General features: G+C 39.9%; 1 protein-coding gene across 1 annotated transcript in view; it reads right to left on the bottom strand.

Moving 5' to 3' along the window:
* The window catches only part of MYEF2 (myelin expression factor 2), a 49,346-nt gene that overhangs the window by 7,490 nt on the left and 30,255 nt on the right, over positions 1–11,601 (bottom strand). The window contains exons 10-16 of the mRNA XM_064292007.1: positions 9,412–9,513; positions 7,879–7,989; positions 6,991–7,059; positions 6,594–6,692; positions 6,219–6,290; positions 4,303–4,511; positions 4,171–4,222 (exon numbers count right to left, since the gene is read on the bottom strand). Coding sequence (XP_064148077.1) covers positions 4,171–4,222; positions 4,303–4,511; positions 6,219–6,290; positions 6,594–6,692; positions 6,991–7,059; positions 7,879–7,989; positions 9,412–9,513 — 714 coding nt within the window. The remainder of the gene's footprint in view (positions 1–4,170; positions 4,223–4,302; positions 4,512–6,218; positions 6,291–6,593; positions 6,693–6,990; positions 7,060–7,878; positions 7,990–9,411; positions 9,514–11,601) is intronic.

Raw genomic sequence — 11,601 nt, 5'->3', positions numbered from 1 at the left:
CAGATAGATTCCTGACCTCACAATGATCCTGAGGCTTTTCCAGCTCACAAGGCCCTGAGCTATGATAACCGGGCCTTTTTATAATCGTTTGGACACTCAGACTAGAGTGAAGCCATGGATACGCGTTTCATGGTTAGACTGCCCAAAAAGTGACCCGGTGGGATGGAAGCAAGAGGAGCTGTCAGACTGTGTTTCTTCCAAATCCAGTGAAAATAACAAATGAGATAATTTCTTTTCTAACAATAAATAATTTAAGGGGAAATGTGAATTTCAAATAATTTATTAAAATGAGACCTACCTTTTTGCATGCTGAGGATTTCCTCAAATGACTTAAGTATCTGTTTACCTCATATGATGCCAAGAAAATCAAAAATAAGACTGCTATTTTAGCAACAGTACAGAATAAAATTATATGCCATGAGAAAGTATCACAGAAAAATCAATGTACTGATGTTACATGTACTAGTAATAAAAATGACTTGTCCTGCAGTAAAAGTCACTTTTCCACTTTATTTAACCCAGCCTTTATTAAAGCCTTGTGGGGTATACTTTGGGAAATGCTGATGTAAATGTATAACAAAGCATTTATAAATGAATAGTTGGCTAAATTCTATTGCCTAAGTGAAACTGTAACACACCCCGAGGAGAGGAAGTAAAAGCAGGCATTTACCAGGAGAAAGCAGGATTCCGATACGAGGGACAAAGAAAGTGACATTACGAATAAATGCTTCTCATGTATTTCCTATTACATTATTCTTACTGTTAAGTTATTCTCGAGTTAAACTCCACTAGTGACGCTTGAAGCAGCGAGTGCTTTAATAAAATCTACCACAAGTCTCTGTTTTCTACACACTTAACAAGGATACTGATACAGAAATATCACAAAATAGAAATCGGTGGAACAAAATTATATTTGTTTACATGGCTTATAGCAGGAATAGCTGAGACTGGGATTTCTCTGCACATCATCATACTGAACGAGGGGCCAGAATACAGCTAAAGCACATAGACAATATGGGAGCAAGTTTGCAAGACTATGCCTAGTTGGCCTCGTGACCACGAGCTGAACTAACGTAGAGCCCAAATGAATGGGTCAGTTAATTTATTTATAATCTGGCTACTTTAGCCAAATCACCAGCTTTCTTGAAAATGCATGTCCCTGAAGAATTACATAAGGCAGGATACAAAAGACAGATCCATTTGGCTATCGGAAAGATATGAACCTTACCAGCCTGGGGTCAAAACTATTACCTTTCAGACTTATTAGAATTAGAAGACAAATTAGAAAATGGCAGTTATACTCACTTATTTCTTTTCTTGTTACATTTGGGGAAATCTGAAAACATTTTTCCCTGCATAATATAATTCTCAGTACAACATTTTCTCAGCTTTTGTAATTGCCCCTTGTAAGGACGGTCAACCACTAGAGACATTTTATAAGCAGGGAGCTTGCTGGTAGAACCATTTACTGGCAGATACCACTTGGGAGAGATGAATGGAGTACCACTAAATGGTTACTAAGATGCAAGAAAGAGAATATAGTTTGGGCTCAGAAAAATGAAAAAAAATACTGCCTTTTACTGGCAAAAGGTCTAATACTGGTTTGGGCAGGCTAAAAAGGAACTTCAATACTAACAAAAACTCTAAGATTTAAAACAAATACATAGATAAATAAAGTGCTGTGGTGAAAACCAAATAATTTCCATGGTCGCTAACAGCTGAACACTTAATTCTATACTACCCGTTGCCCTCGAGTCTGACTCATCTTTCTCCCATGGAGCTGCCTGTGGGTTTCAACTGCTGACCTTTTGGTTAGCAGCCAAGCACTTTAACCACTGTGCCACCAGGGCTCCTCAAATACATAGATACATATATTCAGTTCAAGGATAAAAATTGGGGGGAGGGGCATGACAGGGAATCACAAAAGTGCGGTATTAATACAAATCTAAAAGTGCAAAGGTTTAAGAGAATTTTAAAAAATTATCATCAAGATTTAACTACAGACTGATCAAAAAGGGTATGAGAATACAGCTAAAATAATGATAATATAACCAATTTTTTTTATATGTCTAAAATACTGCACAAATTTTTAAAATGTAGATTTGGATACTGTTCTTTTTCCTTTCAGAAAATGTCTCTCAACTTCTGAGGTGTGTCTATCAAAGCAATGCCACTCCAACCAAAGGCCCACTGAAAGGCCTCTAACCCTCAACTTTGCTACAAGCCTGATCGCAAAAGAAAATCAGTAGACATAGGTTAAGTAACAGTCAACTCAACATGGTTCTTATTTTCATTAATGTCACTTACTGGCCCCGCTTTGCTCTTTATCTTTTCTTAAAGTTTCATTTCGACTTTTTGACATCTTTTTTAAGATTTATTTTTCACTGAAATTACAATAAAGATTATCATACCTCTAGCCACTGCTGCTCGTCTGATGTGTTTCACTAAGGCCCTAGTATGTTCATTCCTCTATAGTCTATGGGACTCGTGGTCAGATGCTGGCTACTCATTCCGTTATCTTCTTACTCCTTCGAAGACTACCAATGCCCCAAAAAACTGTTCTCTTACCGAACCTGTTGCTGTTTAGTTGGTTCCGACTAATAGCAACCCTACAGGACAGAGTACAAGTGCCCCAAACAGTCTTCTAAGGAGTGGTGGCTGGTGAACGTGAACTGCCAACCTTCTTGGTTAGCAGCTGAACTCTTAACCACTTACTTTCTCCTAGTAGTGACTATTTACTAGTTGACTAGCTCTCAACAACGTTTTAATCTGAAAAAAAATTACGTTTTAGATTACTGCAAAATAAAAGGGTGTTCAACAAAAGGAGCCAGTAGAACATTCTAGATGGAGTCACAGTCTTAAGTTCTTTGAGGGCAGGGACAATATGGACTTTGCTCATCTTCGTAATTATAGTGCTTAGGAGACTGCCAAATACATAGTATTTGTAGATGTAATGAAGGAATATCTATAACTGAATAAATGAATGAAGTGTCAGAATGCCAAACACACTCATACACACTCTCAGAACATGTACAGAGACAATGAAAGGTGCCCGCATAAAAAGATGACAGTTCTTGTCCTCAAGTATCTCAGTCTAGGAATTAAGAAATCATGAGCAAATAATTACAATATAATAAAAGCTACAAGAATTAGCAAACAGTACTAAGAGAACACAGCAACTGTACTAATAATATCTCTGAGCATAGCCACAAAGGCTATTTTTGTAGGAGAACACTAAACTCATCTCCTGAACTCAAAAAATTAAAGACATATTTCAAAACCTCTTTCCATTAACTTTTTCATTATTACTGTACGCTACCCATATAGCTTACTATTGTGATGATAGTCTCTGGGATCCAATGCAATAGCAGAAAAACCCCAGCAGGAAATCTATTATTTTTTTTGTGTGTCACCCACATTCACTGTTTCTCCCATTATCACAAAAACGAAAAAAAAAAAAAAAAAAAGGTGAGAACTTTACCAATTAAGATTTTTATAGCATTTTATAGTAAAAATAATCCGAGTACATAAAAGGCTCTTTTAAAAGTAATAAACCACCCAGTCATTTGCAGATCTAATGAACATATTAAGGTTGCACAGGCTGTATCATTAGCCAGGAAAAGTAGGTACGAGTTAGAAGGTCTAGCAGAATGAAGCTGTCTAAGGTATTCCTGCAGTGGGTTCTGTGCCACCAGCTGGGTTTCCCGTGGTGTGCAGGCAATACAGGGGGTACAGGATGGGTCTGCCTATTAACCTGTGCATCACGTGGATGTCTGCATCTCAGTGGATCATGCTGACACTGCACTGCACTACACTATAAACAAGAAAATAAATATGCCATTCACTAATATTAACCATGAGAAAAACCCTTTTTAAATGCAAAGATGGCATATTAACTTTTTAAAAATCAGGTAATAAAATAAGCCCCTTCTTTATCCACAGGGGACAACCACAGGCTCTCCTCTAGGCCTTGTTATTTGGTAGAAGTGTACACAGCTCTAAGTCAGATGATAGCAAAATATTCAATGATCTCAAGTGAAATTCGACCTGGCACACTATCCAAAAATGACCATCTGGACCAGTGAAGGTCTAAACAGTGTTTAAAAATCTTAAAGCCAGTTTCTCCTCCATAATCAATATCAACGTATCTATAGTCACGGGTATACTTACCACACTGACTGAACTTCTCTTTTAGTTTCTGCCAAGTCAAGTCGAAAGGCAGCTAGAATGAAAAGAGGTATCAGTAACAGATAGACAAGGTAAAAAAATAATTTTAAGTATCCTTTACATATCTTTGCTTACATTTCTGACAAATATCTGGTTGCCTTTGGAGCCTATCCTGTCTCTCATTCCGCTTCCCACTGGGCCTGATAAAAATCCTCGCTCCATGTCGATGCTCCTTTCCAGGACGGCTCCTATTCCGGGCCCCACTCTGTCAAAGCTGGAGCTCATCCGGTCCAGGCCCATCCCTATTCCTCCAGTCACACTGTTCATGCCACCCATTCCACCACCTGCCATTTTCAGAGACGGGAGGGAGAGTTTGGGAATTTGGCATTTCGTTTCAAAAACAAAAGGAGAGGAGGGATAGAATCATTTTTGAGAAAGAAGGCAAAAAAATTCTTCATTCATGTCATAGAAAATACATAAACATAAAATTATTTTCATTCAGACAACTCAATAATTTTCCAAGGAACAGAATTTAACCTGATATATATCTGACTAGTTGAGAAATCTTAATTCTAGTCACTAGTGTATGCACTTTATAAATATAGGCCTCTATAAAATTATATTTTGATTAATAAACACATCATGTAAATTATATAAATCCTCTACCAATCACTTTTTTATCCTTATTTTTTAATCTTTATTTTTATTTCTCCATAATACCAAACTTAATACTTGCTAGAAAAAAGAAATATGGGGACAAATTCAATTGATGACAACTCCAACACATCAAATGCTGATCTCATACTCTCCAACACAGTATTCCCTTCCTAGCTTACCTTTCACCTTAGTATCTTCACTTGTTTCGCATACAATTTCTCTTCTCACATTAATATTCAAGAACCATATAAAAACATAACTTTTAAGCTCAATATTATATAGAACTTATAGAACAAATGTCATCACCCCCCTTTAACCACAGAGCTCCTAGCTCATATCTTTCATTCTTATGATTTGACTCTATTTCCTGTCCCCTTTAACTACACCAATCCTATTTAGTCTCAAAACTTAAATCTCATATATAAAACTTCTAAAAATTAACATCACCCTTCAAATGGCTTTCTATGAGTAATATAAAATGAGGGAACAGAAGTATAAACACTAAGGTGAAAGATGAAGGTAGAAAAGGTAGGCTTAACAGGAAAATGGTCAAGGCTGAGATGATGATGGGTGGAGGAATAAAATGAGGAGTCAAGGTACAACAGACGTAGAGGTCTTCAGCCAACAGGATTTTAGAATTCACTCTTAGCTCAAGCAGGCTGTTATTTCCTCTATGTGAGGTTTCATCAATTAAAAAAAGTCAATAAAACAGTGAGAACTCACAGCAACGTGGTTCAGTAAACAACAGCAGTCAAAAACAAAACCATGTAAAAAAAAAACTAAACTATGTGTTAAGGTTCGGGGGATATAAGTCCTAAAATGTGGTAGTGGAAAACTGGGGAGAAACTGGCATTCGCCAGTGTTGCAACTACTCTCGATTCTTTTATGAGAAAGGTTTAAGAGGAAATAAGCACCTCTTCCAACCTTAGCCCTCCAACTTAGGAGGTCTCTAAAAGTGTGGTATCTGGAGCAATTCACTGTGTCTACCGACAGACACAAATGTTCAGAGATAAAAAAAATAAATAAATAAGCCAGTTACAAATAGCAGTAGGAAACAAAAATGGTGCTAGAGCAAAAGCTGTTCCTGACACACGATCAGAGAAATCCTCAAACTGCTTAGTTCGAAAGGAGGCTCTTGGATTGGTCGATGGTTAATACATACTCAGGTGTTAGCTTATAAATGTCAAAGAAGAAAAAGTCCAACAATTAGTTTAGAAAACTCAGTGATCAAACACAAAGGCTTAGTTCAAGAATTATCACAGCATGTCTAAATTGTGATAAGACATTAACATATGAGAACAAAGTATTGCTACACTACAGTAACTACCCTTGCAAAGTCTTTTTGCAAACACTCAAATTATTACTGAATAAACTCTAGTAAAATTTAAACCTACTTATTCCAGATCCTACTGGACTCATGTTAGAAGATCCTATTCTTCCTGCAAACCCTCCAATCATTGCACTGCCTAAACAAGGATGGAAAGATAATATACTAATTAATTTAAACAATCGTTCTTTAAAATCCCCAAGATACTATGCTTTCAGAAGATGTAGAGTAACTGGAAAGTATAAAGTCTTCTGGAAATAGGGTTCAAATATGTAAGCTACTGAAAAAGAGAGCGCGTACATTAAAATCCCAAAATGTGTTCTTTAAGTAACTGTGTGAAACATTATAAATTTCCAATTTTTTACAAAAAAAAGAGAAAAGCAAATTTTGAATAATTTGAATAAACAGAATCTGCAAAAAGAAAAGAGGCACGCAGCCCTACCAAGTCTACCAAAGGAATCTCCAAAGCCCCGACTGATTCCAATATCACCACGTCCAAAATCTCTCTCCATGCTGCTGGTCACTGCACCACGGTATAGCTCTGAAAAGATTATAAAACAAATCAAACCTTTTCCAGTACGTCGATACACAGTAATCCATTTACGGATATATCTAAACTGAACTGAAAAACAGCAAAAGTCACACCTATAAAAAAGGTAAACTTAACCTCACACACCATATATATTACCCCGTTCCTGCCATGCCAGTCCCTAACTCTCAAGTGCTCATATGCCCTCTGAAGATATCTACAGTGCCCACTCCTAAATGGGGTTGAGGGGATCTTAATAATAGGGAAAACTAAACGAAGCAGACACATGCCACTGCATACATTTACTTACCTCCCATCCGGCCAACTCCTCCAAATCCTCCCATGCTATTCATTGCTTCCAGGCCACCAAACCCAATTCCTATGGAGTAAAGACCAGCTTTGAGATCCGACTGTCAGGTGTACAGCAGAAAGGTACATGTTCTGAGTGCTGTCTCACCAGTAAGCTTTCCATCCACCCTACCTTGCACAGTTACTTCTTGTCATCTTCCATATTCCCTTAAGTGTATACCAGGCTCAATTTCTGCCAGCAGTCTTTAGGAAGTGAACCAACAATAAACCATGACTTTTTTTTCCCCCTTGCAATTCTCCATACGATTTCTAGTTTACTAAAAAACTGCAATGGGTACACACAAAAAACAAATGCTTACACATACCTCCTCCAATTCTATTTATTCCTCCAAAACCTGGACCACCCATCCCCATACCTCAAATAAAATACATAGGATGTACTTTCAGTAAATTCTATTTTTGTAACTAAATAATGACATAATGCAGTATAGCAAAGTAGATATCAATAGATACCGTAAGTCTAGCCATAATGGCATACTAGACAAGAAGTGAGGTGCGGGAGGGATGGTTTAAAGTGCTATGCCATGGTAGCAGTCTAGTCATGAGTCTTCAAAAAGGCCTCCTTGAACTCTTATTAGTCAAGAAAGCAAAATTCGCTGGTCACTCCTACGGCATTCAGTTAAAGAATATCTAGGCCTCGGTAATTACTGTTTTTTTTTCAAGTACAGACACAGAAATGTCACTTCAGCAGAAGAAAGTAAGGACTCCTCTGAAAAGGGAAGCTAAAAAACCCAAACCAAACCCACTGCCACTGAGTCAATCCCTACTCACAGCGACCCTGTAGGATGGAAGAGAACTGGCCCCCAGCTCAGGCTTCCAAGGCTGTTACCTTTACGGAAGCAGGCTGCCACATCTTTCTCCCGTAAAGCGGCTGGTGGGTTCAAACTGATGACCTCTCGGTTAGCAGCTGAGCACTTTAGCCACTGTCCCACCAGGCCTCCTGTGGAAGCCAAGGGAGCAGTAAAAAAGTAAAGAACACAAATAGCATGTATTTAGGATGGAGGGCATCACAGCCTAAGGGTAAAAGAAAAACCGTCCATCTGTTTTGGATCCGAATGATTACTGCATTTACCCTCATAATTTAAAGTGTCACTAGAGCATCTCAACAAAAGTAGGAATCTGACAGTGTTTATTAGTTCATTAATTTACACAGGGGTTCTCAAAGTATGGTCTCAGGACTCTGAAGGGTTCAGTAGGTCAAAGCCATTTTCACAGTACTACAAAGACACTGACTGTTCACTCTCCTTCTCCAGGCATACGGGGGATTTTTCAGATTATGTGATGTGTGATACTACAACCTGAACACAGAAGCAGCTATGATACACACCTGCCTTGCATTAAGCCAAACATTTAAGGAGATGTACAAAATGGTAAAACAATGCCACTCTTTTCACTAATTTTTTTTTCTTAAAAATGATTATTTACATAAACATGTAATGCACTTCTTATTCTTTTTAATAGTTATAAATAACGCATTTTTAATTTTCAGTAAATACTGATAAATATTCCCACATAAACAAAAGCACTTCAGGACCCTCAACAATTTTTAGAAGCATAAAAGTGTACTGAGAGCAAAAAGTTTGAAAACCAAAGACAAATACTAAGCTAATCCAGATGAGCAGCCCAACGGCTACCTTAAACCTAGCTTCCTAACTAGAAACACAAATTCCAATTGCTTATGACAGGGGAGCATTTTATTCACTTCCTAATAGTGTTCACCCATGATGGATAAGGCACTATGCGGGGCACTCTCCCTTTGCTGTAAAGGACATTTCAAAACCCACGGTGCTAACGCTAAGAAAGCCACTTACGACATGGCATGACCTTCACTCACACTCTTTCCCATCAGCTACTCATTCTTTTTTCAGATTCAAGCGGCATCCTAAATATCTAACTATAAAATACAGTCTTTTAAAAAGTATTAGGGAGCCCTGGTGGTGCAGTAGTTAAATGCTACAACTGCTAACCATAAGGTCAGCAGTTCAAATTCACCAGTCAATGCTTGGAAACCCTATGGGGCACTTCTACTATGTCCTTCCTACAGGGTCGCTACGGTCATCAACTCAACAGCAACGAGTTTTTGGCTGCGCAGTGGGTAAGAGCTTGGCTGCTAACCAAAAGGTCACCAGTTTGAACCCACCAGCAGCTCTGCAGGACAAAGATGTGACAGTTTGTTTCTGTAAACATCAGAGCCTTGGAAATTCTACGGAGCAGATCTACTCTGTTCTATAGGGTCGCAAGTTGGAATCAACTCAATGGCAATGGGTGGGTTTTTAAAAAAGTATTACAGACCAGTAAATGTAAGCTTTATTATCTAGCAAATGTACCATTTAAAAAGAAACAAGAAAGCCAGAGTACTCACCACTTGGACCTAAATTTCCCATGACACCACCTAAGTTCAACTGGCTGGCACTAATAGGCTGTCCGCCTGGACCAAGTCCCATTCCAATGCCTCCAAGACCACCTAAAACAAAAGTAACAACAATATTATCAAGACCCATATGTAACTAACTACCTGGAGCTAAAATAAAAAAAGCTATATATGTTGCAGGCAGTATCTTCAAAATTTGGCAAATTTACAAGTAAGAGCACTGATTCTCATTTTCATTGAGACATCAGCACAGTAAAGCCTCACTGTAATACCACTTATTAATGAGAAGTGTTTTATAAAGCAAGTCCACCTCATATCCCACTTAAAGGCATAATGAACAGGGCTAATACCAAAAGGGATGTTAACAATATTGTATCACCTTATAGATGGCACAGGAGTCCCTGGGTGGAGCAAACAGCACTCGACTACTGGCCGAAAGGTTGATTTGAACCCATAAAACTATAAAAAACTACTCCAACAAGTGTGAAAACCTAGATGAAACAGACAAATTTCTAGAAACACACAACTTAACTAAACTAACACAAACCGAGGTCAAAATACTAAACAGATCCGTAACAAAAGAAATTGAAGAGGTAATTAAAAAAAACTCTCAAGAACAAAAAAAAAGCCCTGGGAGGGACCAAGATGACTGACTAGGTAGAGGCTTCCGCTGATCCCCCTTGCAACAAAGACTCGAAAAAAACAAGTGAGTCGATTGCAGACATGACAATCTACGAACCCTGACCATCAAACACAGAACTAAGGAGGTGACCTGAGTGACAGGGGAGCGAACAGCCGTGCACTGAAGCAGCAGCCACTTCCGGAGCCGATGTGCGGCGCCACAGCCCTGAGCCCTCAGGTTCCCTGGAGCCAGAGTGGTGGGGCTGAGCGCAGCTCACGGAGATGCAGCGAGCACGGGGCGCAGCCCTAACACACTGGAATAACCTCGGCGGGACCCAGCCAGCGCACGCAGCCTGCACACCAACGTGGCTGGCAGGAGAACGAGAAACCAGGGGAAGCAGCAACTGGTTTCAGAGCCTGGAGCACAGCGCCCCAGCCAGGAGACCTTGGCGCTAGGCTTTGGACTCAGCACGGAGGGGCTGATCACGGCTTCCTGAGACGGCGCAAGCACTGGGGTGATCTCAACCTAGCCGGCGCACACAGGCTACACCTCACTCTGGAATCTCAGATAGAAGAGTCCTCACCAAACAAGATAAGTAACTTTGTCTACCTTGCCTCGCTACTCTCTCCCATCTATCTGATCACTCCCCTCCCGGCCCAAGCGGGCTTCAGGCTTCATTAACATTGGAATTCCGTGGGCCAGGGAGTGAAGTGGTCTGCTTGGGTGGGGGGGTTCTTTTCTAACCCATTCTCCTGGCCCCAGAAAAGCAGCAATTAACCATCAGGGGGAGAAATCCTTCCCTAACTTCCCTAAACTGGAATAATAATACAGAACCAGCTGGAGCCAGGCATAAGAGATCCACAGTCTTTGGCTTTCATCCCTACAGGGAACCAGGTGGCTATTATAATGCAGAGGCAATTCTGATAGAGAGCTGACTATAACTATTTTACCTGAGCAGTGGAAAGGCAAGTTTCGGGGGTCTGATACCTCTCTACCTATTAAACATAGCCCTCACTGATCCACAGCAGGGAACTGAGGACTGAAGCTCCGCCCACACCACCTAGCCACCTGCTAAAGGGGTCTGAGGATAGTGACACCTGCCAGTCTTTAGAGGGACAAGCACTGGATGCCTAAGGTGCAGCTGCAGAGCCCACCCACCAGAGTGCTCTAGAAAATAGAGACACTCCTACCTCACTGGAATGTGGGGGAAGGCTGTCAGGATCCTGCCCTCCTCAGAGTGTGACCCCCTGCCGCTACTAGAATCTGGTGCACACAACCATCACCACTACTCTAAGTTAACAGGTGACAGCCTACACCACACACTGGGTGACCCACTATCAGGACACCTAAGCTGATTCTATTAAAAAATAGTGAAGGGACTCATAGGCTCGTATATCTGGTAACAGCACGTAAGTGACTCAAAGGCTACAACAATCGAGACAGCGCAATTTAGTAGCCCATCTAGGTGTACTGAAACAAAACAAGACTCAGTGAGAAAATAAAAAATAAATCATTATAAATCTTATAGATGGCTCGGAGACAGCAGTCAATATCAAATC

The sequence above is a fragment of the Loxodonta africana genome, chromosome 10 (assembly GCF_030014295.1).
Source record: "Loxodonta africana isolate mLoxAfr1 chromosome 10, mLoxAfr1.hap2, whole genome shotgun sequence".
In the NCBI taxonomy this organism is placed as follows: domain Eukaryota; kingdom Metazoa; phylum Chordata; class Mammalia; order Proboscidea; family Elephantidae; genus Loxodonta; species Loxodonta africana.
This window is presented reverse-complemented; position numbering and strand designations above follow the sequence as displayed.